Here is a 27,720-nt window from a genome sequence, read left to right as displayed (position 1 = left end):
GAAATGTAACTGCATTTCTCCATTTGAGCATAATTCTTAATGCAATTTTTTTTTATTTTGAATGTCATTCCTGTTAGTGTTATGCAATAGAAAGCATTCAGAAATATGATGTATAAGAACCATGTTTGAAGAAATTATTGAGAATTTAAATTATTTCAGTATGTATTCTAATTATTTTTCCAGGTTTAATCCTTTAAACTCATGTTCTAATCAATTTCCTATCATATATATTATACACTTATTATAGCAAAATCTTTTCAAATCCTTCCCATGGAAAGTTTACCAAATTATTTAGCTCATTTCCTACTTTGAAACATTCTATATTGGAGAGTCATATTTTTATATATCATTATTTGGTATTTCACCAAGTTATTCAAGTATTCTGGCTTATATTTCTCCATTTTAAATTTTATTTTATGTTTTGGCATTGATAGAAAGCATCCCCTAATACCAAATCGTTTGAAATTCATTCATAATCAAATATAGATAAATTTGTTAATATGTAATAATAACATTGAATTCTTTATCATAAATCACTCATTACCACACACATATGATATAAGCTCAACTAATATAATCTATATTTTCATTATTACTCCTTGATTCAATCTCCATGGGGCACCCTGAGTTGAGTGACTTCTGAAATAAAAAAAAATTAGAAAGAAAAAGGGGTCCTTTTAGAATTGATTACCTCTAACTATAAATTGATGTGCATTTTGGCCGAGGGCGATTTATCCCCCGAAGCCCGAAATTTTTTGAAAGAATCTCCGGTTCTGGCGAAAAATCACAGGTCCGACAAGCTTAATGTAGGATAACATTGAATTGCTGTCTATTTCATGATATCATAGTATTTCAAATTTTCCTTCGAAGCACATTTTTTTTTCTCAAAATTAGAAAGAAACATTTTTCAATTCGTTCGAAGCTTATATATATACTAGGGACACTTATTGCTTTTCTGGGAGTTTCTCTAGTATTTATAATGATCTATAATACAAATTCCACAAATATCCCAATAAATATCATGCCCAAATGTGAAAATCTAAAATATCCAAAAACAACTCCCGCAAACATTAACGTTAGTTACTCAAAATGGGAATTACCTCATGATTTTTTACAAGAACTATATTGCTTCGTCACAAATTCACCAACCAACGAGAAATCTCATCGTCATGAAGTAATATTTACTGTAACAAATCATGGGCAGATACACTTTGCTAAGAATTGGTATTGCAGCTTAATAAGCACTGGTTTCAATAAAAATTCAATAATTATTATCGCAGTTGATAAGAAGTCTTACACAGAGCTTAGGCAAATGAATATACCATCTATATACTTACCATCCAATTTTACATCAGATTGCGTAAATAACCAGAAAATCATTCTGTTTTATGAAATTGTAAAGCTTAGACCAACAATTCTACATCAGTTACTTCTATGGGATGTTGAAACAATACTCTCAGACGCAGATATCGTTTTCTTCAAAAATCCAAATGAAATATTTAATAGAAAAACAGATTTTGAAGTACAATCCGATAGTAAATTCTTCTATAATTATGATATATATCATGAATACACTAATAATACTAGTGAATATAAATGGGCTGTAAATCTTGGATTTTACAAAGTTTATCCAACAGAAGAAGTCTTAAAAATCATACAAATATGGTTCCCATTAATGTATAATTCTCCAAAGCTTGTTGATCAAAAAGCTTTTCGTAATTCTCTAAAATTAAATAGAATAATTATGAATACAGAAGATGGATTAGTTTCTGTATCTAAAAATAGTAATTCTAAGATATACATACATGTTCTTGATCCTATGCTTGCTGTAAATGCAGGAGGAATCTATCAAGATGGAAAAATAAATTGGAGATCTGAAGCAAAAAGACGAAATCTAACTGAACCTGTTCTTTGTCACTACTTCCATCTAGGAAGTAACAAAGCAAAGTATTCATTGATGATCCAGAATAACCAGATCTTTTTCAAAGGAAATCAATGTATTATTCCAAAAGGTAACACTTTTCCTGCTTGGAATTAATTATCCAATATTTTTTTGTTTGTTTATTGCTTTGATTGTTTAAAACATTCGCTTTTATAAAACTTACAAATATTCATTCTTCTTCTTTCTTATTACGTCAGGGAAAAAAGTTCATTCCAAGTGAATATACCCTCAAATTTTTATTTTTCAACTCAATATGGAGAATTTTTTTCAAATTATAGGATCAACAATGATATGGAAGTATAGGATATCAAAGAACCTTTATAATGGTAATACTATGATGAACAAATGCTAAAATCTGACTTGGTTATAATCAAATTTTTGATCTCAGGGAAATTGAAAAAGTAAAAATTTGAGGGTATATGTCCCATGTATGCCCTTTTATCATCAATGATAGTAGAAAAGTTATATTTAATTAACAATTGAAATTTACAAAAAAACAAATAAATAATACAATGCTTTCTATTCCATTAGAAGAGAAACATTGATTCTAGAGATTTGAGATTTAACTGTTTCTCCCTTTTCTATTAAAAATGTAAGAATCTTTCCTTCCAATGCTTTAATTGATGGAGCGTTGTTGGAAAGACTTAAAACAGAAATTGCCATTTCCCATATTTCTTTATTCCATCTCTTTGGCATATCTGTTTTCTTTGCATTACCATTTGCTATTTGAAGGAATATTTCTAAAGCAGACTTTCTTTCTTCTTCAATTTTACCTTTTGATATTTTATCGCATTTAGTCAAAGTCAATCCACAACCTGCCCACTCCTCTCCATCATCGAAAGCACGAAGTTCGGCATCAGGAATTCTGTACATTATGTTTTCAATGGCAATAGAACCATGGTGAATATTTGCGCTTTCCAAACTAAAAAGAATTCTACAAAGCTGCATCAAAAAGAAAAATGCAACAGTTTGGTCTGTTTTCTTCGAAGTAATAATGGAAACAACTTTTGAAAATGGAATATTCAGGAATGGAACAAGGAAATATGTTTCATAACGAGGTTCTGGTATAGAGAATAATTCTTTGTGATCAATTTCCCTAAGAAGAGAATTCATTTGGCAAATTTTAACAAAATATTTTCTACCATCAACAGAGCTACAGACATAAGAATTATTTCCAATCTGTTCAAGGACTTCGATTTCAAGATCATCGGCATTGACTCTTTCGCCAATATTAAAACTACTTTTGGCTCCTTTGTGTGGACTTCCTTGGATTTTAACTCGTGATGGCGAAATTGAGCCTTTACTATCTCCTCTTTTAAGAATTCCTCTTGTCCTTGTGGTTGACGGTGGTGCTATTGTTGGAGATGATGATATTGGAGCTAATGGTCTCCTCTTTTCCTTATGAATTTCTTCATCTTGTTGTCGGAAAGGATTAAATTCATCTGGATCGGCTTCATTAGTCAAGAATGAAGATTTTATAACTTGCAATGGTTTCCTTTCAGGTACTGAACCTTCTTCTTGAGCTAAGAAAGAAGATTTACCTTTTGTTCTGCTTGGTAATCTGAAAACTGTTTCTGTTGGCTTTGATTCTGATTTAGGAGAGATTGGTTGTAATGGAATTCTTGGTTGAGCTTTTCTTTCTTTTTCTTTCCGTAATCTCACAAAATCAATTCCCATATCCGCAAGTCGAGCTTCAACAAAGCTGCGAGATGTTCCATCTGTTGACAAAAGTAAGTTTGCATCGTATGCTGGTCTCTCTGTTTTCATTGTTGAGAAAGAATCTGTTGTTTTATTGAGTTTATTCATGCCAAGAATGGTTACGATATCTATTTCTGGATCTGTGCGCCTGCCATTCTCCATTGCAATGACATTTCCTGCACGCCATGTGTATTTAATATTATTATACATTCCCAAATCAAATTTTACAACTTGAGATAACCTCTTCTGCATTCTTGATATGAATTTGCTATATTGATCTTTGAGAAATGGTGGCTCGATTTGATTATTAAATGCAGATTGGTATATTTGAAAAACTGGAATATAATTTTGTACTCTTTCATAAGTTAATGCATAAGAAGCAATCCAAAGTGGATTTTTGATACCAATATTTGCACATTGTGAATATGTCTCAAAAATTGAATTTGCTTGTTCATCATTCAAAGATTCTGAGCAGGTAATAATTGAGGTGATTAGTTCATTTGAATTTGCATCTTTTTCATTATTTTGAAAAATAGTGGAGAGTTTTTCTTGATATCTAAGTAAATTTTCGTATATTTCATTTGGGTTAAGTTGATTCATATGTTTTAAATCGTCTAAAATTCTATTTAACTGATTATCTTGATCTGAATCGTCGAATTTTCGTTTTGAAGTATCTTGAAAACGGCTAGGTATTGATCTCTTCTTTAATATTGAACCACCACCACCACCAAAGAATTGAGAAGATTGGCTAGGTTCTAAGTCTATTCTTTTTGAAGTGTTCGTTTAAAAAATGAGTTTCAAGCACAATATTTGGCAAGTGCAAAATTTACTAATAAAATTTTAAAAGTCTTCATGTTTTCATCACCACATTATATTTGCAAATCAATTTTTGTCTTAAAAAATTTAGAAATTAATGTTATTGTTTATAGGTTTAATTTTCACCAGACTTGGTGACGATTCCATTTTAAATATGCACCATGGGGAATTAATTACTCATACTTTCATCCCTACACGAGAGAATTTTACCAAGCGATTTTCCTTGGATTACCATGCTGATACATTCTCACATACAGCAATTAAGATTGATGGAACATTGTCAAAAGGAAGTGTTACCTATTTTACTAAAAATAAAACTCAAATAACTCATTGTTTTTCAAAAAATCTCACCTACATAGCAGAAAATCGCCAAATTACGTCTATTTTATTTAATGTTCCGAATAGTACCTACAGTTCTATAAGTTTTACAATTGTTGCTTTTATTTCAGCATCCAATAATATGCAAACCATAATATCAACCAAATCAAATGAAGTATTTGCAATAAGAACGAGTACAAAAACCAAAGGAATAGTATACAATTATGTTAATTTCGAATCAACAAATGTATCACTTTCATTTCGTTCAAAGCATAAAAATCATGGATCAATTTCATATATAACAAAAGACATGAAAGCTCGAAACATGAATTTCTCAGAAAATACAAAAATTGCAGATTCACATGTCTTTGCTTTGACTTTTGCGAGCAGACATCGAGCCACTCTCATAATAAAGACAGGTAATAAGTCATTTTCTAAAGGATTAAGAATAATTATCAATAAAAATAAAGCAATTACAAATAATTTACGTAAAAACAGACAATTACTAGACATAGATGATTTTTTCTTGTACGTTATGCCTGCTCTCGGCATGTGCCATTTTTTATATTAGACCCAATATTAATTTGCCTTGCTTGCGCATATCCAAACAGATGTTATAGAACCGGCTGCCGTTGGGCATGCTGCTTCTTCTGTTGTTGTAAAGGAAATTATACATTATTTGGAAATTTCTATTCAAATCATCCGAATTATAAAGGTTATTGGGGCGATTGTTTAGGTTTTTGTGCTCACGGATCATGTAATTGTACTCATTGTTGTTGGAGTTGTGCAAATTATCCTGATGCAAGGCCTTGGTTTGGAATTAGATGCTGCCTTTATTTGCAATTTACTCTAATTTTTTTTATGTTTTCAGCTCTTATTTATATTCTTCTCTTACAGGTATATCTGCTATTCAATATGTGTTGTTCTTGTGATATTGATGAAAAGATTTTTGAGCGCAGTTATAAGTCAGTGGATTTTAATTCAGAGATCACATCTAATTTGTTAAATCAAACGACTGGTGAAAAAAAGGATCTTGAAGTTCCTAGAACTCCACAAGGAGTTATTGGTTATGTAAATCAAGAAGGCAAACAATTACCTTACCGACCTCCTACATATGTTGCTCCTCCTATGATACCACCGCCGCAACAAAATGAAGGTGAGGATTCACCTTATCATCTGGAAAATCCTTATAATTAAACTGTATTGTATCTATTTTTTATTTTAAAATTCTATAGAATTGTTGCAGGTTTATACATTCACCCTACAGATTATTACACTTGATATCATTATATTTGATGAGTCCCGAAATGATATAATATCAAAATTGATTTTTTACTCAAAGAATTGTTGCAGGTTTATACATTCACCCTACATAGTATAAGATAATTTTTTAATGAAATATCAAATCGTCGTTCATATTTATTATAACATCTTGTCAAAAATTGGGGAACAAAAGGAAATTGAACAGAAAAAGAGTTATTTCTGCCAAAACTGTAACAAAAACATTACATATAGAGTATCAAAATTTATCAAACAAGAGGGTTATATTTTTCACTTTTTGAAAAAGTGACGATTGGCCCGCCTTTCAGATGCCAGTCAAGAGAAGGAATCATGGCCGTTCTAAGATGAACCGTGGCCACACAAGAACAGTTAACTGCATGAACTGCGGCCGCCAAGTCCCAAAGGATAAGGCTATCACACGTTTCGCCATCAAGAATATGGTCGATGCTTCCTCTGCAAAGGATGTTTCCGATGCATGCATCTATCAGGGTTATGAGCTTCCAAAGACATACCAGAAGCAGTACTACTGCGTTTCTTGCGCTGTCCACCGCCACGTTGTTCGCCCACGTAATGTTAACGTTCGCCGCAACCGTGTTCCATTGTTCCTTAAGCTTAGACTTGAGAAGCTCGAGCAGCGCAACGCTCAGCGCCTTTCTAAGGAATAAAATATTTTAGAATTCTACATGAAATTTTCCTTTACATACAAATGATATCAATGCCTCGATGATTATATCTACTATTCCTTTTTTCTAGCTCTATAGTTTTTGATGTTATTTTAAATCAGATATCCTCTTTAATTTCATCTAGGCCTCTTTATTCATAAGGTTCTTGTTTGATGGAATCAGAGAATAGACCTCCAAGTTCCAATACAGAAATAATCCCACTTACTTTGATATATCTGAATTTGATAAAAAACAAAAAAAAATGAGGAGGCGCAAAAACCAGAAACCAACATTTATTGATATTTCATCATCAGAGGATGATTATTCCAGTGATGAAGTTGTATTCATGGATATAAATGTTAAACACAAATCATCTAAAAGTGCTACATATAATGAATACGGAATGGATTTGAAATGCATTATACAAATAATGCACGACATGCTTCCTGGGATAACATTTACAGAGGAAACTGCAAAAATCATAGCATTGTCGACTTATTTTCGGATAATTCAATTATTAATAAAATCAATTTCTGCATATCAACTAAGAGTAAAGCTTCCATCACATAGTATATGTTCAATGCCTAAAATAGGATTTTGCGTTTTAAGAGCTGAAGAAATTGCAAAAAAACATTCACAAAGTTCAGATTTATATAATATTGTCGAAGAGAGAGATATAAGTACATATGTTGATTCCATTCTTAATGAACAAAAATGGCGTTGTCCTGATGATCCTTCAAGAAAATTCCCAAAAAACTTACGAGATTATCTTCCACAAACAAATACCTCATATGTAATTTCAACTAAAGACATTCTCTTTGCTCTTAAGTCAGATAAAAATATTTCAAAATCGAAATCTCAAGAGTTAGAAATCGAATACAAAGAAGAAAACTAGTCAGTTTACTCTTTGTTTAACAAATTGATAGAATTACTTATAATGATATCCAATTCAAGATTTTGATTATTACTTAAGAAAACAGCGGCATACGAATAGATATCCAGTAGCCAAAGTTGCAATTCTATGAATTATAACCATGATTGTTTAATTAGAAAGTCAAATAATGAATTTAAAAATGATCTTTTTGACATCAACTATAACATATGATATTTTCGCTTTAGTAAATCATTTAATTTGTTTGTTTACTAAAACTTGATTTGATATAATATTTTCAAATTTGAGAAACAATCTAAAATTCAAAATTTATGGGTGTGAAGACAATGACAATCCAAAAAGTGACAAAGTGTGACTATAAATGAAATCTAATAGAGTCACACCGGCCACGGTGGGTTCTTCCACACCATCGAATGATAGATCTAAAAATAATTCGCAGAGCAGCAATAGTTATGAATCATTTTCTTCAGATGAACAAAATATTATGAATTCTTTGTCTAATTCTAACGATTCATCAAACTCATCATCGATTTTAGAAAAAGACCAACATGATCCAACTCTAATAAGACAGATTAAGCAACTTGCTTTAAGAAAAGGCCGCAATACAGATTTAATTCAAGACCTAGTTGATGGAAGGATATTAGTTTTATCAAGTTTCGCTATTAAACTTCCAAACAATGCAAAATCTATCAATCCTGATGATTATTACCGAAAATATGCTCTTATCTCTCATCCATGTCTCGCATGTCCTCACGGCGAGTATTTATTTGATTTCTCTGAAGCAGGCAGTATGAGGTATATGATGCCATATTATTTAAAAGGCTCTTTAGGTAATATTTTGCAACTAGAGTCTCAAGGCAAGCATCCCTTCCAATGGACATCTACAGCCAAATCCATATGCTCCTTTGGCATTTTGGTCGGTCTCAAAGGTTTACATCTTAAAAAAATTGTTCACGGCCTTTTAAACCCAAACAACATATTACTTAACCGCAAACTCGAACCAAAGATCTCAGAATATTGGATGAGCGAACTTTACGATAAAGAATCCATTGATATGGAATACGATTCCAATTTCATCGACAAAAGCACTTCCCAAGGCGAATTCAACGACATTTACTCATACGGTGCAATACTTGCCTGTCTTGCTACCAAATCCCAGTGCTTTTCTCCCAATCTTTTGAATGAAGATATCAAACCAGAGATAAAAAGCCTAATTTCCAAATGTCTCGACGAAGAACCATCAAATAGACCCAAGATCGAAGACATCCTGAGCAGCTTCGTCAACGGGAGCCTCTTATTTGAAGGCACAAACCCTCAACAATTCATTTCTTATGCGAAATCACTAAATGGCGAAAAAAATTTAGTGAACAACTACGTTCCCAGGCCCATTCCAGCCTTTGTCGACGTCAAAGAAGTGACAGAGCGCGTCAAAGAGATAGCAGAACAAGGAGATGCGCGTTGTCAATTCTTATTTGGCTGTTTCAGACGCGAAGGTGTTGGAATTTCCGTCAACAAGAACGCAGCACTCAAATCATTCAAAGCAGCAGCTGACCAAGGCATTCCTGAAGCCCAATACTTGGTTTCCATCATCATGGGAGCGAAACCGAAGAACCAGAACATCAGACAAGAAGCAAACAATTACTTGGTCGATGCTGCAGACAATGGTTTTGTTGATGCGCAGTACAGATTGGCAGGATTTCTTTACACAGGACAGAATTTCCCAAAGAACTTCGAGCTGAGTGAAAAATACTATCTTTTGGCTGTCGAACAAGGCCATTTGGATAGTTTGTTAAAGCTCGCTGAGAACTACCAAAACAAACAGTTCCCTGGCGGTGAAGAGAAAGCAAAGAAATACTACAGATTGGCCGCTCTCCAGGGAAACTCTGACTCCATATTTAAATACGGAAATTACTTAGTAGAAGAAGGAAAACTCGAAGAAGCAAGTGATTTCTTGATCAGATCTGCCGACCAAGGAAATAATTCTGCAGAAATACTCTTGGCGAAACTAATTATCGAAGAGAAAATAGACGTTGGACAGGCAAATGCCATCAAATACATTAAAAAGGCTTGTGATTCAGGTGATGAATTCGCTAAAAGAAAATATTGTAAAATGGCCGCATTAGGTGAAGTGAAGTCACTTTCAATTGAAGACACCATTAAATACATAAAGATGGGAACAGACATTGGCGATGAGACGTGTTTATTGAGATACGCTGACTTGTTATTAGATGGAAAATACGTCCAACACGATGAAAACAAAGCGATTGAATGTTTCAAGAGGAGTTGGAAAGAGCACAATAACGCGGATTCCGCTTTTAGAGCTGCCAAGATATATATTAATAGAAAAGGAAAGCCACCGCAAGATTTGTTGGCAGCTGCAGCTAAAGCAGGAATTACTGATGCGCAGTATTTATATGCTGTTAATTTCCTCGAAAAATCAGCAAGAGCGAATATGCTTCAACAAGCTGTTGATGGCGGACATCTTTTGGCGCAATACGATCTTGCGAACTACAAGCTGAAGACAGGACACAAACAAGAAGCGTACAAACTGTTGGAAGACGCTGCGAATAAAGGAAATGTCGAAGCAATGTCGAGATTCGCAAGATTAGGATTGAATGGAAAATTTGACACAGAAGATGATGAAGTTTTCATCGAATGGCTTAAGAAAGCAAGCGATCTTGGAGACCCGCGCGCACAACTTAAGTATGGACAGATGCTTATGGATGGCGACGGTGTTGAAAGAGATATAGCTCTTGCTGTTACTAACTTCGAAAAGGCCGCTCAATTTGGAATTGCACAAGCGAATTTCGAATTGTCATATATTTATGAAAGAGGATTACTCGGAGAAAGAGACGAAGAGAAAGCCAAGAAGTACAAAGAGATGGGTAATAGACTCCAGGGAAGAATGTACAGAGACGACTACACAGAACAAGATATCGGATCAAGACCAAGAGAGTTTTATGATGACGAAGAAGAAGAATTTGGTCAGGAAGAAGATTACGAAGAATACAGACACATGGATGATAATGATGATGAGGATTCTGGTGACTACAAATCTAGTGAACCTATGATTTCAATGCCTACTGATTTAGATATTCACATTGATTAATTTTTATTTATATTTTTGTATATTATTTTTTGTATATATTTATATTTGTTTTATATATATTATTTTAATAAAGAAGAAACATTTTCGTTTTTATAAAAAATGCTCATTTTCATCTGGACACAATAGCATTTGCTATGATAACGTAATTAATTAATGCGTTATTGTCCTCATTAATTTTGAGATTGAGATGAATCATGAAGAGGAGTTCTTTTGACTTTGTGCCACATGAAATAAGAAACTTATCCGTTTCTTTACTGCAATATTTTGCAGCAGTATGAAGTGCTGATCATCCATAATTGTCTATATTATTAACAACAGCACTATGTGAAATAAGAAGTTGTACAATATCTTTGTTATTATTTTGTGATGCATAATGAAGAGCTGTGAATCCGTAATTGTCGATTTTATTAGCATCAACACCATATGAAATGAGAAGTTGTACAACATCTTTGTTATTATTTTGTGATGCATAATGAAGAGCTGTGGCATCATAATTGTCTTTGTCATTAACATCAGCACCATACGATATAAGAAATTCGGCCATTTCTTTACTGCCACTGTGTGCTGCAGCATGAAGTGCTGATAATCCATCATTGTTTTTAGAATCAACATCAACACCATGTGAAATAAGAAATTGGGCCGCTGCTTTACTGTTATTAAATGCTGCAGAATGAAATACTGTCCATCCATAAAAATCTTTCGCATTAACATCAGCCCCATGTGAAATAAGGAATTTTATAACAACTTTGTTATTATTTTGTGATGCAACATGAATCGCTGATAAACTATAATTATCTCTATCATTAACATCAGCACCATATGATATAAGTAATTTGATTATTTCTTTATTATTATTTAATGTTGCAAATTGAAGAACGATGAATTCATCTTTATCTTTTGCATTAACATCAGCACCATTTGAAATAAGAAATTTGGTTATTTCTATACAGTTATTTTCTGCTGCTCTATAGAGCGCCGACCATCCATTAATGACTTTTGCATTAACATCTGCACCGTGTAAAATAAGAAATTTGGCCGTTTCTTTACTGCTATTTTCTGCTGCACATTGAAGAACGGTGAATTCATCTTTATCTTTTGCATTAGCATCTGCGCCATATGAAAAAAGTAGTTCTACTATTTCTATGCTATTACTTTTTGATGCAGCATGAAGGGCTGTCCATTCATTTTCACCTTTTGTATTAATTTCGGCACCATGCAAAATGAGAAATTAATAGCTCTGTAAATTGTGTTTTCTTCCATAAAATTTATTGAATAATCTTTTGTTTTGTTTGCCTCAATTTCAGAACTATACCTCGTGGATAACAAAATGCTATTTTCGTCCGGTAAATCTACACATAAAATAGATTGAATGCTTTGAATTTCTCTTGGAGAAAACTGTTAAATATTCTCTACGTACTCATTTTTTCACACTGCATTATATTTTAAATGTCTTACTAGTCTCACCAAAATAATACAAAATTATTGGGGCTATCTTCTAGATCGAAAAAAGAAAATTTTCAGAATATATTGAAAAACAATTATTGATTCCCTGAAATATGTAATCACCTTTAAATTCGTGTATATTAATGCAATGTATTATATGTTTATTCTTAATATAAAATAAAGCTATTGGAAAAAGAATTATTAGTCTTTTGTAGCACCATGTTCTTCTAAGAATTTGATAATATTTGTTGCTTTAATTTTGATGGCAATACTAAGAGGGGATTCATTAATATCGAAAGAATATGATAAAGCAATGATATATATGAAGAGAAAGATAATGTAATAAAAAGTCGATAAATATAAATAATAAGATAGTGTAATAAAGCAATGATAAATATGAAAAGAAAGAGAATAAGTTTCATGTTAACATCTGCACCATGTTCAACTAGGAATTTGACAATTTCTATGGATTTCGCGTTGATGGCAATACTAAGAGGGCATTCATTAATATCGAAAGAATGCAATAAAACAATAATAAATATGAAAAGAAAGAGAATTTCATTAAACATTGATAAATATGTAAAGAAATATAATTTCATAAAACAATGATAAATATGAAAAGAAAGAGAATAAATTTTATGTTAACATCTGCACCATGTTCAACTAGGAATTTGACAATTTCTATGGATTTCGCGTTGATGGCAATACTAAGAGGGCATTCATTAATATCGAAAGAATGCAATAAAACAATAATAAATATGAAAAGAAAGAGAATTTCATTAAACATTGATAAATATGTAAAGAAATATAATTTCATAAAACAATGATAAATATGAAAAGAAAGAGAATAAATTTTATGTTAACATCTGCACCATGTTCAACTAAGAATTGGACAATTTCTATTGAATTAGATTTGATAGCAATACTAAGAGGGCATTCATTAATATTGAAAAAAAAAAAAAAAAAGGTAGTGGGGCTTCCAGGCACTTCGTGCCCTCTAGCCCTAAGAATTTTGCCCAAGACCCAAGAGGAGGACCGAACCCCAGCCGACCAGCCGGTGATAAAAACCAAAACCGTTGTTATTTACATTATATAATGTGTCGCTTTTCACAAATTATATATGTTTTCATGTTTTGTCACTTTTCTGTCACTTTTCGGGTAAAAACATTTTTATTATTATATATAAATGAATTTTACAAAACCACCGTTACCGTTCTTTGGAAATAAGAGTAGATGTAGATATTATATGAGAGAACTTAAGAAACTACCGAATGGTCTAACATTTGTAGATTTGTTCGGTGGAAGTTTCTATATATCCCATTTGTGCCATATAATATTCCCAGACTCAAAGATTATATGCAATGACTTCGACAACTATATGGACCGTCTCAAACATATTCCAGACACAAACAATATATTGAAAGAGTTAAAAGAAAAGAAGTTAGTATACCTAAGTCGTGTACTGTGGCACTGCGCGCCTCCGTACACAACTTAGCTGTTTTGACACTTTACAAAACCATTAACGTATATTTTACAACACAAACGACAACACTAACTTAACATTAAATATTTACAAAGCCGCCAACCACTTCACTTCACTAACGTTTTCACAAACGACTTCACTAATGTAAAAAATAAACGTTCTCACTTACAAAAGTATTGCAACTCCTCCCATTGCTGTGCTTCACATAACAGCTCATAATCTTCTGACTCACTTTCTTCTTCATATAGGTCAAAATCACTGTCAAAATAAATGTTAGTAAGTTTTGACAAAGCTAATGAAACACGTTTACCGTTTGTATCGTATGCTTGTATAAACTTTCCATTCTTCATTCCTTCATAAACGCTCAAACTAACTTTACCCCTTCTCCCTCGTATCTGATAGAATGTATTTTCACGAGGACGAAGAACAAATTCTTGAATCATGACCGTTGTAGTTTGTTATCTCAATAGTTTTCGTCATTTACATAAAAATAAAATAAAAATATTAATGATATCACCACCCTCACACGTATGAAAACATAGCGCAAAAATAATTTAGGGTAGAAGGGTAGATCTAACCTCATTTCTACCTCATTTCTAACTGTTGAATTCATTGCTTTATAACTCTCTTCTTTCCCCTTTCTAACTTCTTCTTAAGTTCAGCAATGTTGTCCTCATGAAGTTTAATCTTTCTTAATATACCTTCTCTATCTAATGGTTGCTTTATCTTTCTAAACTGAACTCTACATCCTTCATAGTATGAATGTAAAAACCTTCTGGAATAGTTCCTGATTTAATGTATTCTACCAAAAATTTTGTTTCATTGCTTCAGTGACTTTAGTCGTCATTTCAATCAAATAAAATTTTTAATATTAAATAAAAATAACGTTATTTTTTCAGTAAGGAAACGCAGGAGTTTTACGATTTATTTGAGGAGTAGGTTCTGGTTTAAATGTTGGAGTCGGTTTAGGAGTTGACTTTTGAACAGGAGTTTGTACTTCCATAGGTTCAGGAGTCATTGAAGGTTTTGCTTGTGAAGGTGTTGGAGTTTGTTTAACTTCAGCTACTTCAGTATTATTTACAACATTTGCTTTATTTCTTTTCAACATCATAACTGCTCCTGCTGTAGCTAGCAAACCTAGTGGGAGACATATTTTATATAAGGACTTGACCAAATGCTATTTTTGACAGGAGCTGGTGGAACACCTAACCTTGGTGAGACTGCTCTTTGCCATTGTGCAGCTCGTAAGAAATATTCAATAGGTGCTCCATAATCGTTTGGTAAAGTTTGTTTCATAGATGGTGAAGGTTCACGAGAGCTTGATGAAGAACTCATTTATAAGCTTTAAAAATAAACGTTCATCCTTTATTCCTCACTGTCGTCCGTAGCTAAGTTATAGTCATCTAATCTTATTATGGGATGCCTGACTGTCACCTGAATGGCAAAGCAACAATCCCTCATAAATCCAATAAGTGGCTTTGGTACGTTTTCAGTTGCTAGTTCAATAGGTCCTTTAACAGACAATTTGTATGTTATTGGAGCAGTAGATGTTTGACCTTGCTGGAAGCAAAAGTCCACTTCTGTTGGAAAACCACATAAGAAATGTGTGTTGTCATAGCTATCCCATTTATGTTCCACACTACCATCATCCACCAATGACCTCATAACATCTTCATTAAATCCTATCATATCATTGTTTGTATTGCAGCGTTCGCAACCATTTCATAAAATACAGGTCCATATGATTTTTCAGGTTCTGCAGGCATATTTCCATAAGCTCCCATGGAAAGCTGAAGATATTTAAACTTAGGGTTCTCAAAATTAACATAATAGTTGTCTTTCTTTCTAAATAGTGCCCAAATACTTTTAACATTAATAGGCGTATAAGCTGCTGTAAATGTTGCACTTGAACTATCTGTATTCTTTGAGAATGAACCGTCCATAGGAATCCAATCCATAACTTTAACAGGAAAACATAAAGCCTCGTTTGTATAATGTTCTACAAGTTCTGTATAAATGTTAGGGTCTAAAGAGAATGACTTTGGATGAATGAAACATTCATTAAAATCCATCTTTGTTCGAAATAGTTGCTGGTTTACAGTTGTAATAGTAACTGTTCCACTAGCTTCTACTGCCTTCGTTATCATAGTGAATGGTTCATTCCATGGAACAAATTTATTTGTCGGTGGATTTGAATCTGAAGCAAATGCAACTTTAAGAGTTGGATTGAAAGCAATGATATCATTTACAGATATAGATGTGCATTGTAAGGCGTCGCTACTGAACTTTACTTTAAGCTGAATGTTTCCTGCAAAAGCTGGAATAAATCGAATAGCTTCTAATGGAAGGAATCTTCTAACAGGAATTCTTAAACGAAGCTTAAAATCAAATGATTTTCCTGCTGTAATTGGACCACTAACAATTTGTCCTGTTCTGCATGTTCCCGAATGACTCCATACATCTTCATGTCGAGTCTTTGAGAAAATCTACTTTCTTTATTTGTTCGGTAGTTTGTGAGTTTGAAGTTATATATGCTTCTTCTCTTGCGTTGTCTTGAGAATATACGATACGACCATTTGCAAGGATTTGATATCCAGCAACTGCATAGAAAGCGTCATCGAAACCAATCCAAAATCCTGGTGGGTTTGTTTTTTTGGAACCTGAACCAATTTCTTTATCTACAATAAATTGACCTTCCATTTTATACGTAATGAATGTATTGTAAAGGTCCAACATATTTTCACCAGGAGGTGAGAGATTGAATGTTACCCATGTGTTATCTTTAGCAGTTCCAGGTTGTGATGGAATCTTTGCGTCAGAATATTTTCTATTAGTGTCACCAATTTGAACTGCATTGTCTATGATATCGAAATATGAGCGAATCTGATGAATATGCTCTGCTGGAGTAAATTCGTTTAACTGTTCGTTCTGCATGTATTTACTTCAGATAAAAATATCTATTTACTTCATTATTCTCACTCTTCTTCTTGGTATTCGTGGTGGAAGTTGTTTCTTGACATTTTCAATGAACTGTACATTCTCTTTTGTCTCAACTTCTTTCACTGGTGGGTCAGGGTTCTTTGACTCGGTTTGCTTTTCAATGAAATTCACGAACTTTGCAATAAGCTCTTGGTTCGTTATTGAAAGTACATCTGTTCTTTTTTCTGTTCTTTTGGTGGCTAGTTTTTGACAGAAGGTTTTATATGGGCTTCGTGGACTTCACCCTTGCCATACACCTTAATGTTGTCGCTTTCTGCATTCGCTAATGGAACTTTCTTTTTCTTACGTATATTTTACCATCTTTACTCTGACTTACGTAATAGAAAGGATGTTGTATTCCTCTTGCGTCATTTAATATAATAGACTCTCGCTCTGATTTTGACAAGCTCATTTTACATCGGTTAAAGTTTTAATTTTGTTTTTTATCTGCAGTCAAATGACTCAGACAAGTCCTACGGACAAGACCCAGGGGTCATAGATGTTGAAGCATTGAAGAAAGAAATTCGTGAGCAAATTTTATCCGAACTGAAGGAACAAAAACAAGAACAAAAGCCAGAGAGACCAAAGAGAAAACTTAGTGAAAAACAACTTGCTGCATTAGCTGCTGGAAGACAAAGAACCCACGTTTGCTGGCGAAGAAAGCTAGAGAAGAAGCTGAAGCAAAAGCTAAAGAAGCTGAAGCAAAGAAAGAGTAAATGGTTTATTTTTATCCGAATTAAATGTATAGACAAATACCTTTAACTGTTGCGTTCAGTAGTGAAAACCCTGACGTCAAAATAAAGGGGAACAGAGTAACGTTTAAGTTTCCAAAGACTGGATTGTGAACATAAATGAAGAGAAGTACATTGGCATAACAAATATGTATATAACACGTGCTTTCAGAAAGGTTGACTTTATACTTCAAGTCGAGATAGAAAATGACGAACAGTCTTTAAGCGCCCAAAACATTCACATATACAAATACTTTAAAGACGATACAACATGTTGCAATGTATGATTTCATTTAATGAGATGTTCGAGAAAAAGTTCAACATTGAAGTACAAACTTTACAGCCTTTACGTGAGTTTCTTGCACAACTGAAAGAAGAAGGTAGTCAGCCACAACTTATAGACTTTCATTATGAATTTAATGAAAATGAAGATGGAACTCATGACTGTCAGTTTGTTATATATTCACCATTCAATGAAGTAGCTAAAGAGAAAGAAAATCCATTACGTATAAGGTTTCAAATCTCTGAACCAATGAAGATTTCAAGAATGTTTTCAATTATGATGCAATGCTTCCGAGGAAAAATGAATTTTCAAAGATTGTAACACCTGGCATTTGGGATAGAAAGCAAGCTATATTATATTCAAACTTAAGTAAGGGAGTTGAAAATGAGTTCATTGGTCATACAAGAACTTCACCACTTCCTAACCCTAAATACTATAAATTAACTGGCTTCAATCGTGAGTTTTGGATAGACATGTTCTCCACTCATGACCATAACTGCCCAGTGTTCTTACCTCCAGACCATAAGGACTGTCTCTACATTGAAGCACAACTCTTAAACTCTACCATCGCAGTATTGTAAATGACCATGGGCTTCGCCCTTGCCGCTAGTTTTATTTTTTCACGAATGACCTCATTGCTGACAAAAATAAATGACCTCATTATTTTTCTCATTCATGACCTCAGAACTTAAGCTTTCTTATGAATGAAGTCTTAGTCTGAATAGAAAAGTTAAACTTCTCTTCAAAGCAAGGTTGACATGACTTACATAAGTCAAATCCAATCTCTTGACCGTCATAAAGTGCTTTGTAAAGTTTCATTAAACTGAACTCAGAGTCTTTGTCATATGTTCCTTGCGGAACCATTAAACCTTTATCTTCATCATAGAAACACTGAACAGAGTCAGGAAACATTTCATTAGCGGTTAAAGCAATAACATCTTGCTTCACGCCTTTCATTCTGCAGTGAAATGCAACTTCATTTAAATCATTCGTGAGTAAGTCTATGTAAGTCTTCTTTCCACAAAATATTGACTTGTATGCTAAACTTTGTTTTCCAGGTGTGATTTCTGCAAAGTCGCTATGAAATTGACCAAGGTTTTTACCAATGAGAACTCTTCCATAACGTTTCTCAAACTCTTCAGCTAAACGAGGGATATCTTCATTGTAGAGATGCATACTGTCGGTATCGCTATAAAAGATGTCCATTCCTAAGTCCTCAGCAGTACAGAATACTTCACACATTATTCTCTTCGACATAGATAGAATATTAACACCAAGTGGACAGAAGTTAAAGTGTCTGCAAATGCTTTTCGTTAGCTTGAAAATAGTTTTATCTGAACCATCCAAACCTTCGAACTTCACTATATGGTTGTAGTTTCTGATGGCATATCTTATAGCATCTTTGTCATTTACTATGGTTATTTTTGACTCAATAGGAGATAGAATAGTTTTTGCCATAAATACTGTTCAGAATGAGCTTTATATTTTCTTGCAAAGGATTTCCTTCTTTCTTATACTTTAACCTTAACTCAAACAACTTCTTTACTTCATCTCTTATTCTAATATCTCTGTTTCCATCGTAATAGTATCCTTGCAACACTTCACATTTGACACCTTGATATTTTATGAGGTCTTGTAATGTTATATGGTCAAATACATGAGACAGCAAGTGTTTGAACTTCTGGGAACGTTAAGTTCTGGATTTAGTTCAGGGTCACAAACTATTAAAGGAAAGTGTCTATGTATTCCAATCTCTGTTATCTTAATGAGAACAAAGAAGCCAGACATAAACTTTTCACCAATGGGTTCCTTTTGGTCATCATCGAATAAATGTCTCATGAGATACTCTGTGCTTAACATCTCATCCTTCAATACTTTTGGAATTCCTTCTAAAGTATACAATCTTGCAATTGCTGATGGATATAATGAAACAGCGTCGAAGTCAGCAATGAGTTTCTTTTCGCTCTTTTGTTTCATGTTATCTGACAGCATACATCTTCCACCTTGAATACAGCGTGAAATAAATTCTCTTGGTTTATTTGAGAGGTCATATAAATTTCCATTCGGGAAGTACACTCTGTTCTCAAATAATTTGTTAGCAATTGAACAAATACTAACGTAGTCATAAACGTTTAAATCAAATTCTTTCAATATGTCATTGCGGAACTTAACAAAACCTTCTCTTAAAATTCTTACATCTTGTTTGCAATAAAATGTGCTATACTTTTCTAAGTCGAAGTGGTTCTCATCTATTCTGCAACCTTTGATGGAATCTATGTTTTTCATGAATGTATCTGCATCCCGGATAAACTTACATGCTTCAGAAATGACACCAGTTCTGTTGTCATTTGCTAATAAAGTACTGCTGTAGTAGTTATATGGAAATACTTCTTTCGGTCCTGTTTGTAAGTTAAACATAGCAGGAAATAGTTTAAGCTTCTTATTTATTAACACTGTAAGAGTCTTTTATAATAAGCCCTTCCTATATAAGCCAGTTATTTGCATTGTTCGTGAACCTTAATGATGGGAGTTCCTTTCACTTCTGTCATGTGTCTTAAGATGAAGTTATATCATAACTGAGGTTATGGAATATTAAACTCTTGTCAGGAAGTCGTTCCAAAAATTCTGTTGCACAGTTCTGACCCCAAATGCTTTCACTCACTGAACCATCTTCACTGTCGTAACATATGTTAACTTTATGAAAGCCATCGGTACTACACTCAAAGTCAGCAAAGAAAACGTGCTCAGGAATGAACTTGCACTTATTTTTATTTACTTCTTTTGACTCGGCTTTCTTCTTCAGTTGTACACAATACTTTGGAGCATATGTCAATCTTTAAATGGTCAAGGTTCTGTTTATATAAGTCAGTCGTATATGTGAAAAGTTCTCCATAAGAATAGGTTTCGAAATTTTGCACTCCACAATGTTTTCATAACATCCCATAGCGGTGTAGTTCTATCCATGCGAACAATGTATTTATCATCTCTCTTTGTATAAATCTTCATCTGTTTCTCAATGTTCATTCCACCACACTCCTTCAAGATTTCTTTATAGTTTCGAATGAAATATGTTGTCATTGGAAGTCTTTCGTTTAGCATGTAGTGGTCTTCAACAAGAAGTAGGTCAATAGTTCGAACAGTTTCACATTCTTTTGGTATGTATCTCTTTATTTCATTATGTCTTGAGTCATTGAAGTAACCAATGTAACATTAAATGCTCCTGTTGAATCGGAAATTTCTTGTACTTTACTTTGAGGAAAGTCTCTAACACGAATGACTTCTCTCATGTGGTCAATAGTTTCTTCATTTACTCCAGCCTGAATGCAAGCATAAACGAAGCAGTTATCTTCTGTCATAAGTGTTGCAGTTCTTTTGTTCAGTTCATTGAAGATTTGGTAGCGTTCAAGATTTATAGGTAATGTGCAAAGATACTTCCAGAACTGACCGCTTCTCTTCTTATAAAACTTCTTTTCACCATTATCTTTCCAAAAGCTTTCTATAAGTGCTGGGTTTCCTGTTTGCTTAAGAGCTTCCAAAATGGCTTTCTGGTCATTTGTCAGTGTGCTTTCATCTCTATATGGTCTCTTTTGTGGTTTGCCTTTCTTTACATCTGACATCGTTAAGCCTTCATATTCTGTTAAATCATACATCTTTATTTCAGTAAGATTCTTTATGTTTGTCAAGAAGAAGTCATAGTGCATTTCAACAATACCTGCAGCATTTGCTTCTATCTCTGATATAAAGTTCTCCTTCAAGAGCTGATGTAGTAATGTTCCAATATTATTGAGGTTTAACGTAGAACATTCATACTTTCCACCAAGTTTATAACATACCATCCATCTTTGTTGGGAGTTTATTTTAATCTTCTCTAAGAGTCTCATGAAAACCTTACCGAAATGTTTGTGTAAGTAGTCTCTGTTTGGTTCATCTAAAGCTTCGATGTTAAAGTCAATGAGTCTATTGCCTGACTTCACATTTCTCTTCCTATTCTCTTCATCTTTCTTTAACCATCTCTCACCTTCTTTTGGTTTGTCGTCAATGGAACGAATGACATCGTTAGCTTTGCGAACTTGTTCTATAGCACTTTTAAACATCTCTCTTCTCTGTTGTTTCAGTGTGTCGTCTCTTCTTCTTGTTTCACCAACGTTTGCATTTGTTATGTCAAACATCTCACGCCTTACTTCATGAGGTATTGAACGTCTATGATATAAGTCAATAGCAACGTCATTTAAAGGAAATGCTCTTGCATTTATGAACTCATGAATTCTATCATAAGTTATTTCACCATTGTAGTCATTGAGAATGTCAGCGAGTGCTTTTTTTTTGTCGCGTAATGTTTTGCAACTTCTATGTTAGCTTCTGTTAGAAGTTGTTTTATTTCCGAGTGTTCTAACTTAGACAACTTCCGATACATCTTTAGTAGGAAATAAAAAAATATTTTTTGAAAAAATTAGATTAGATTTTTTTAAGTTATTTTTCAAAATAATTTAATATTTTTATTATAATGAAAAACACATGCAAGATTGCAAGTTCTTTTCATACAATGCTCTCGCTACTGCCATCAAGAATGAGTTCAATAATGCTTCAAACGTTAATGTTATCTTTAACAAGAAGTTTGTGAAAGAATCTAAGTTTGGTCAGTATGTCAGACCATTAGCTATCGTCATTGACCGCAAACGTTATACTTCACAAGAGTTAGCAGTAGTTTTGAAACAAAAGAGTTTCTTCGTGAATGTCAAAGATACTCATTATACTGTCATAAAGAACTCTAACATTGACTTCTTCAGTATTGCTTTAAATCTTTCCGAACAGAAAGAATATAAGAAGGGTGAAACATCTGTGAAATATTATCCTTCATCTCTGAAGACAATAACGAACAAAAATGTTATACAGAAATTCTTACCAAAGGTTGAAGAAGCTTCTATTGACATTGACGAAGGAAGTGAAATGGTTGAAGAAATTGACCCTGAAGTTATTTAAGCAAAAATATATTTTTGGTTAGTATTCATATCGATATTTTACAACAATTCCCCAATGTATAAACTTTTCATACGCTTTTTCATAAGCTTTATATACCTTCAGAAATTTTGCATAATCTTTAGAAGCATTTAGATATTGTTTAAATGCTTTATATGTCTTCAGAAATTTTGCATAATCTTTTACATGTTGTTCGTTCTCTTCTTCTGTCATGAGTTCCGAATATTCTAAATTCATGTTCTTTCATATGAGATAAAATTTTATAAAAAAATAAAATTAGCTTAGATTTTTTTATTCTTCCTCTTTGAAGTTGTCGAAATATTCTGTTATCTTTTCCTTCAGTAATGGTAAGTCTTCTTTGAATGTAAGTATTGTGCAACCTTTGATGTCATAGTGTGTTTGAGGAAGAGTATTTTTGACAATTTCTTTTATTTGCTCATTCGGTGTCATTGAAATCGGTAAGTTTTCACGATAGAACCAGTTTCTGTCAGATTTGTAAATCTTAGCAAGGTCGTAAAAGCTTTTGTTGTTTCTTCTGACTAAATGCAACATAACCATATCTCTGTCTTCTTCTTTCTCCAACTCTTCAGTATATATCATATACTTATAACTCTTTTCCTTTCCTTTTGGTACTGAACGTGGTATTCTTTTCTGTATGCTTTTGTCTTTGGATTCAATGACTTCATCTTTTGCTTGAAGTTTCTTTTCCATCTCTCCACGTTCTGCTTTATATAGTTCATCTAACATCATGAAAATATAACAAGCGTAACGAGGTGAAGCCCACATTGCTACAGCATTTACTAAAAGTCTATGAACATAATATCCTTTCAAACCAGGAGCCAAATTCTTGCGATTTTCATACGGAATCTCTTCTCTCGGTTTTCCGAGGGAAGCAATCATATGAGGAAATTCTTCTAAAAGTTCTTTTGTCTGTTGGTTTTCAAACCAATGATATGCTTGCTTTGTAGAACTAAGAGCATTCATTATACTTTGCACCTGGTACATGTCATCTTTGACCGAACGAATGAGACGTAACTGTTTGTTATATTGTATGTACTCGTATTCTTCATTTATGGCTTCATGAACGATAGCAGTTGTTGTGTTCTCTGTTGTTGTCATATCTGTCTTTACATACAAAATAAAAAAATATTTTATAAAAAATTAGCGTTATTTTTTTATTTTCACAAAAGACCAAAAATAAACGCTTTACATGTATTTTTCAGCAACTTCGTCAAATAATTTTATAGCTTTATCTATCTCATCTACTTCAAACGTTTCTTTACCTTTCGTGGGAGCACCATACATTTTCTCAAACTTTTCAAGTAGTTCTGTTTCTGCAGCTCTCATATCATTAGCAAACACAACCTTGACTCTATTGACTGTAGAGTCATATCTTAGAGTTATATTATATGTTCTTCCTATCTTATATCTTTTTGTATTGAAGTCCTTCGGTTTCTGAACGATGTAAAGTAAGCCTTCACTGCAACGTTCCGTATCGAATGAACCATATGTTATGAAGTTATATCCAACAACTGGGTCTAACCATAACAAAACTATTGGTATAAGACTTTTGTCGATGAGATATGCTGCAGTTCCATAGAATCTTACCGATATCATAAGCTCAGGATTTCTTGTCAAAATTTTCTGAGTTGAAGCATTTCTAACCCAGTCGTGTGTTTTCTTTCCAGATGGAGATATAATGTCTGACAAAGAATATTTCTTGTATTTCTTTGAGTATCTTACGTTTAAATCACCAATTCTAACCATTTTGGTGTCATTGTCTATCTTTCTAACTGTTTCAAACTCAGTGTTTGTCATTTTCTGTTTCTTACATACAAGATAAAAAATATTTTTTTAAAAAAACTAACGTTATTTTTTTATTTTGTATAAAAGATATGATTTCAGGGATTTTTTTGACGAAGTGTCAAAGTTCTCTTCGTAAAAAAATAACAGTTATATAATGAAATTTGGTCATTTTTTCACGATTTCAGGGATTTTAGGCGAGTGGGTTTTTTTTACTACTCGCATTTTTTTACGATTTTCATGAGTTTTAGGTGTCACCAGGTCCCTCGGTCCCTCGGTCAACTAACATCTTTTTGAAAATGGTGACAACATGACATTTTGACAACAACACAGGAAATAGACTTCTTCGTATATGTTTTGTCATGACTTCTTCATCGTAATGAGTGTAAATCAGACAAAAATATATTTCTACCATAAAGTTTCACAAGCGTTTTACATGGTAAACATTGTGAATTCGTGAAATTCTAAACAGTTTTGTAGCTTCTATTTCTTCTGTCAGTACATCGAATGTTTTAACAATGCCGAATGTTTCTTTATATTTCTTCTTGACGTCAGATAGAAGGAAATCGTCAGCAGTTGGATAGTTTTTGTTCAGAAATGTCAACATGTCCATTTTATCTTCTGCTGGTTTCTCTGCTTCTTTCTTTAAGTCAGCATAGTCGTTTCGCATACGTTCTATCTCTTTGACAGAATAGTTATATTTCCTCATTGCTGCTTTACATTTAGAACATTGTGGGTTCATTTTAGCATTGTACATTGAAACCTTACCTGCTAAAACAACTAAGGCGTAAATGGTTTTCTTTAACTCAAAAGTTGCGGGTTTTATCTGTTCATTCCATACTTTACCTCTTCTATCTTTATCTCTTATCTGCCATACACATTTTGCAACTAACGAAACAAAGTTGTCGTAGGTCTTAAATTCTTCAGATTTATATATGTCAATGAAATATACCATATCGCAGTCTTTGTGGTTGCAATGAAATCCAAGAAACTCATAGTTACTCTTACGTATGAACTTCTTTATTTCAACTGAGTCGGTTGGTCTGACTTCTATTTCATCGAATTCTGGAATTGTAAGCTTTTGTTGTTGTATTTCAGGAAGTTTAGGTAGATGGTCAATAATATCCTGCATTTCATAAAGATATTGTTCATTTGTTTCATCTTTTGCAGTGCAATCTAAATCTCCTTGGAGAAGTTCTTGCTTTATCTTCTGGATTTCTGTTTCGAAAGTATATGAAGAAGGAATGAAGCTTTTCATCTCTACTAACATTGAAGTTGGGTTCATGACTAACGAGTTTGGTGCTGTTGTTGCTAACATGTTCTTACAATAAAAATAAAAAATATTTTTTTAAAAAAACTAACTTTATTTTTTATTTCGGGAAAATTCAACGGGTGACAAAACATTTACGTTCATGTTTGACAAAACATATACGAAGAAGTCTTGACAAAACATTTACGTTCATGTTTGACAAAACATATACGAAGAAGTCTTGACAAAACATTTACGAAGAAGTCTTGACAAAACATTTACGAAGAAGTCATAACTGCCTTCCTCCTGTGTTGTTGTCAAAATGTCATGTTGTCACACTTTTTCAGAGAAGTTAAAATGACCGAGGGACCGAGGGACCGAGGGACCTGGTGACCTGTGACACCTAAAAACCATCTACCCTAAACATTATTTTTGGTCATGGACTTCGTCCTCGCCGCTTTGCGTCTTTATGTTAAAATAAATGGTACCATTAATAATTCCATGACTGTTCTCATTCATGTCTGATTTACATCTAATGAAAAAGTTTAGAAGAATTTTCTTATTCTTTCTGGCATATTTTTGTCTTTCCAGTACTCCCGCTCTAATGGTCCCAGATGTGTTGGCTTCGACTCTCTCAAGTTCTTAGATGGTATAACATCTTCAACGCCTCCTTCATATCTTACTTTATAAGTGTCATCGTTTATGTTGTAGCCAAGTATTTCAATAACCACTCCTCGCTTTGCTTCGTCAATGGTTTCAGCAAGTTTGCCATTACTACTTTCGACTAATTTATGTCGAGGATAAAACGCAATAGAGTCGTCGGCAGCTTTTATAAGATATCCATTACCTTGCGTAGAGTCTACAATATAATAATTTCGACTTAACCTTAAACGTTTCTTTGTCAACGGTTTGTCGTCAAGAACTACACGAACTTTTGTACCAGGAATGAGGGTAAATTGTGTTGAATTTCTGATATTTTGTGTTTGGCTTCGTTTCTTTTGTATATACTTTTCTTCTTGTTGTTGTGTCATTGAATTTGGTGTATGTCCTGTTGTAGAATGTGTTGAGGAATTATATACTTCGAGAAAATGTTTCATTGTTTCTTCGGTAAAGTCTCGCTCTTGGTTTAAATCTCTGAGCGTTCTTATGAAGCGGTTTATGATGCCAAGTATGTTATGGTTATGGTCTTCAGTAGTGTAATGAGTTATGTTATGCTTAATGAGAAAATCTGTGATTTCATTGCTGAGGTATGCACTGTCTTGGTCTGATGTTAAAGTACTTGGGCTATGTTCTGCTACAAACTTTTGTAAAACTCTTAACACTTCATGAGTTCCTTTATTTCTCATTATATACGCAAAAGCTTTGCGAGTGTTAACATTTATGAATATGAGGAATGGTTTATGTCCTCCTTTTCTGCTTTGAATGAGAGTGTCAAATTGGTATGCGTCAGGAGTGTTGGAGTAAATTGGTAAAAAGTAGTCGTAAGGATTTATTTTTGTTTGATGTACAACATTTTTGTTAAAGAACCTTTTCACTTCAGCTCTGTTAGTAAATCCCGAACTCTTTGCAGCTTCATTGAATTTCTTAAAAGACCTCCATGGATGTTGTTCGAATACTTCTTTCAAGCTCATTTATGTAAAGTTAAAGATTTTATTCTAGGCTCAAGCGCGTTCATTGAACGCGGTACCATGCGAATATAGTCACAAATGGTGGCATATAGTCTGCTCCACTTCCTGTTGGATTTGTTGTGAAAGTGTGTGAATGATTTCCTCCTGGTTCAGTTTGTCGAAAAGTCTTTTTTGCTGAATGGTTATAATCTGGAGATAAAACGTCATTGCCAGCTTTATATTCTGAGTTGTATAATGGATGGTCTCGTAATGAGTGGCTATGGTCGCCAGAAAAGTTTGTCGTTCCTGTATGAGTGTGCGGTGGAAGGTTTGCTTCAGTAATTTTCTTCGAACCTCCTGTTTGCTTTGAAGAGTTCGCACAGTATAAGAATTTATCTACAATCTGCTCCCACATACCAAAACCTAAAACTGTTTCTGGATTTGTTG

The 27,720-nt window shown here is 33.4% G+C and overlaps 12 protein-coding genes and 2 pseudogenes across 14 annotated transcripts, besides 1 other annotated feature; 6 read left to right on the top strand and 8 right to left on the bottom strand.

Annotated features, from left to right (window-relative positions):
• Positions 1–898: 898 nt before the first annotated feature.
• On the top strand, positions 899–2,090 carry TVAGG3_0962510 (UDP-D-xylose:L-fucose alpha-1,3-D-xylosyltransferase-related family; the record flags this gene model as incomplete). The annotated part of the gene is made up of 1 exon (XM_001328677.1): positions 1,022–2,038. The coding sequence occupies one exon, from the start codon at positions 1,022–1,024 to the stop codon at positions 2,036–2,038; it is 1,017 nt and encodes a 338-aa protein (XP_001328712.1).
• Positions 2,091–2,457: 367 nt separating this feature from the next.
• Positions 2,458–4,442, bottom strand: TVAGG3_0962500 (protein kinase-like (PK-like) family; the record flags this gene model as incomplete). The annotated part of the gene is made up of 1 exon (XM_001328676.2): positions 2,462–4,240. One exon carries the CDS (start codon positions 4,238–4,240, stop codon positions 2,462–2,464), a length of 1,779 nt encoding a protein of 592 aa, XP_001328711.1.
• A 1,193-nt stretch (positions 4,443–5,635) lies between these two features.
• On the top strand, positions 5,636–5,971 carry TVAGG3_0962490 (uncharacterized protein; the record flags this gene model as incomplete). The annotated part of the gene is made up of 1 exon (XM_001328675.1): positions 5,636–5,971. The coding sequence occupies one exon, from the start codon at positions 5,636–5,638 to the stop codon at positions 5,969–5,971; it is 336 nt and encodes a 111-aa protein (XP_001328710.1).
• A 385-nt stretch (positions 5,972–6,356) lies between these two features.
• On the top strand, positions 6,357–6,741 carry TVAGG3_0962480 (Chain a 40s Ribosomal Protein S26; the record flags this gene model as incomplete). Its single annotated transcript, XM_001328674.2, has 1 exon — positions 6,364–6,720. One exon carries the CDS (start codon positions 6,364–6,366, stop codon positions 6,718–6,720), a length of 357 nt encoding a protein of 118 aa, XP_001328709.1.
• A 238-nt stretch (positions 6,742–6,979) lies between these two features.
• Positions 6,980–7,612, top strand: TVAGG3_0962470 (uncharacterized protein; the record flags this gene model as incomplete). Its single annotated transcript, XM_001328673.1, has 1 exon — positions 6,980–7,612. The coding sequence occupies one exon, from the start codon at positions 6,980–6,982 to the stop codon at positions 7,610–7,612; it is 633 nt and encodes a 210-aa protein (XP_001328708.1).
• Positions 7,613–7,936: 324 nt separating this feature from the next.
• On the top strand, positions 7,937–10,795 carry TVAGG3_0962460 (ERAD pathway; the record flags this gene model as incomplete). The annotated part of the gene is made up of 1 exon (XM_001328672.1): positions 7,971–10,718. The coding sequence occupies one exon, from the start codon at positions 7,971–7,973 to the stop codon at positions 10,716–10,718; it is 2,748 nt and encodes a 915-aa protein (XP_001328707.1).
• Positions 10,796–11,004: 209 nt separating this feature from the next.
• Positions 11,005–11,262, bottom strand: TVAGG3_0962450 (Ankyrin repeat family; the record flags this gene model as incomplete). The annotated part of the gene is made up of 1 exon (XM_001328671.1): positions 11,005–11,262. One exon carries the CDS (start codon positions 11,260–11,262, stop codon positions 11,005–11,007), a length of 258 nt encoding a protein of 85 aa, XP_001328706.1.
• A 2,338-nt stretch (positions 11,263–13,600) lies between these two features.
• Positions 13,601–27,720: part of a mobile genetic element that runs on past the window's edge.
• Positions 14,540–14,752, bottom strand: TVAGG3_0962440 (kinase C-related family; the record flags this gene model as incomplete). Its single annotated transcript, XM_051253480.1, has 1 exon — positions 14,540–14,752. One exon carries the CDS (start codon positions 14,750–14,752, stop codon positions 14,540–14,542), a length of 213 nt encoding a protein of 70 aa, XP_051079054.1.
• TVAGG3_0962430 lies at positions 17,364–18,081 on the top strand (annotated as a pseudogene). Its single transcript has one exon. A coding segment is annotated over exon 1 (718 nt).
• Positions 18,959–22,051, bottom strand: TVAGG3_0962420 (annotated as a pseudogene). Its single transcript has one exon. A coding segment is annotated over exon 1 (3,093 nt).
• Positions 22,906–23,733, bottom strand: TVAGG3_0962410 (KilA, N-terminal/APSES-type HTH, DNA-binding family; the record flags this gene model as incomplete). Its single annotated transcript, XM_051253479.1, has 1 exon — positions 22,906–23,733. The coding sequence occupies one exon, from the start codon at positions 23,731–23,733 to the stop codon at positions 22,906–22,908; it is 828 nt and encodes a 275-aa protein (XP_051079053.1).
• Positions 23,921–24,432, bottom strand: TVAGG3_0962400 (organellar and viral DNA polymerase type B; the record flags this gene model as incomplete). Its single annotated transcript, XM_051253478.1, has 1 exon — positions 23,921–24,432. A coding segment is annotated over one exon (512 nt), but the record flags the coding sequence as incomplete, so codon positions are not given.
• Positions 24,839–25,735, bottom strand: TVAGG3_0962390 (organellar and viral DNA polymerase type B; the record flags this gene model as incomplete). The annotated part of the gene is made up of 1 exon (XM_051253477.1): positions 24,839–25,735. The coding sequence occupies one exon, from the start codon at positions 25,733–25,735 to the stop codon at positions 24,839–24,841; it is 897 nt and encodes a 298-aa protein (XP_051079051.1).
• On the bottom strand, positions 26,212–27,297 carry TVAGG3_0962380 (integrase core domain containing protein family; the record flags this gene model as incomplete). The annotated part of the gene is made up of 1 exon (XM_051253476.1): positions 26,212–27,297. One exon carries the CDS (start codon positions 27,295–27,297, stop codon positions 26,212–26,214), a length of 1,086 nt encoding a protein of 361 aa, XP_051079050.1.

The sequence above is a fragment of the Trichomonas vaginalis genome, chromosome I (assembly GCF_026262505.1).
Source record: "Trichomonas vaginalis G3 chromosome I, whole genome shotgun sequence".
Taxonomy (NCBI): Eukaryota; Parabasalia; order Trichomonadida; family Trichomonadidae; genus Trichomonas; species Trichomonas vaginalis.
Note: the sequence above shows the minus strand (reverse complement) of the source record. Positions and strands in the feature narration are given on the sequence as shown.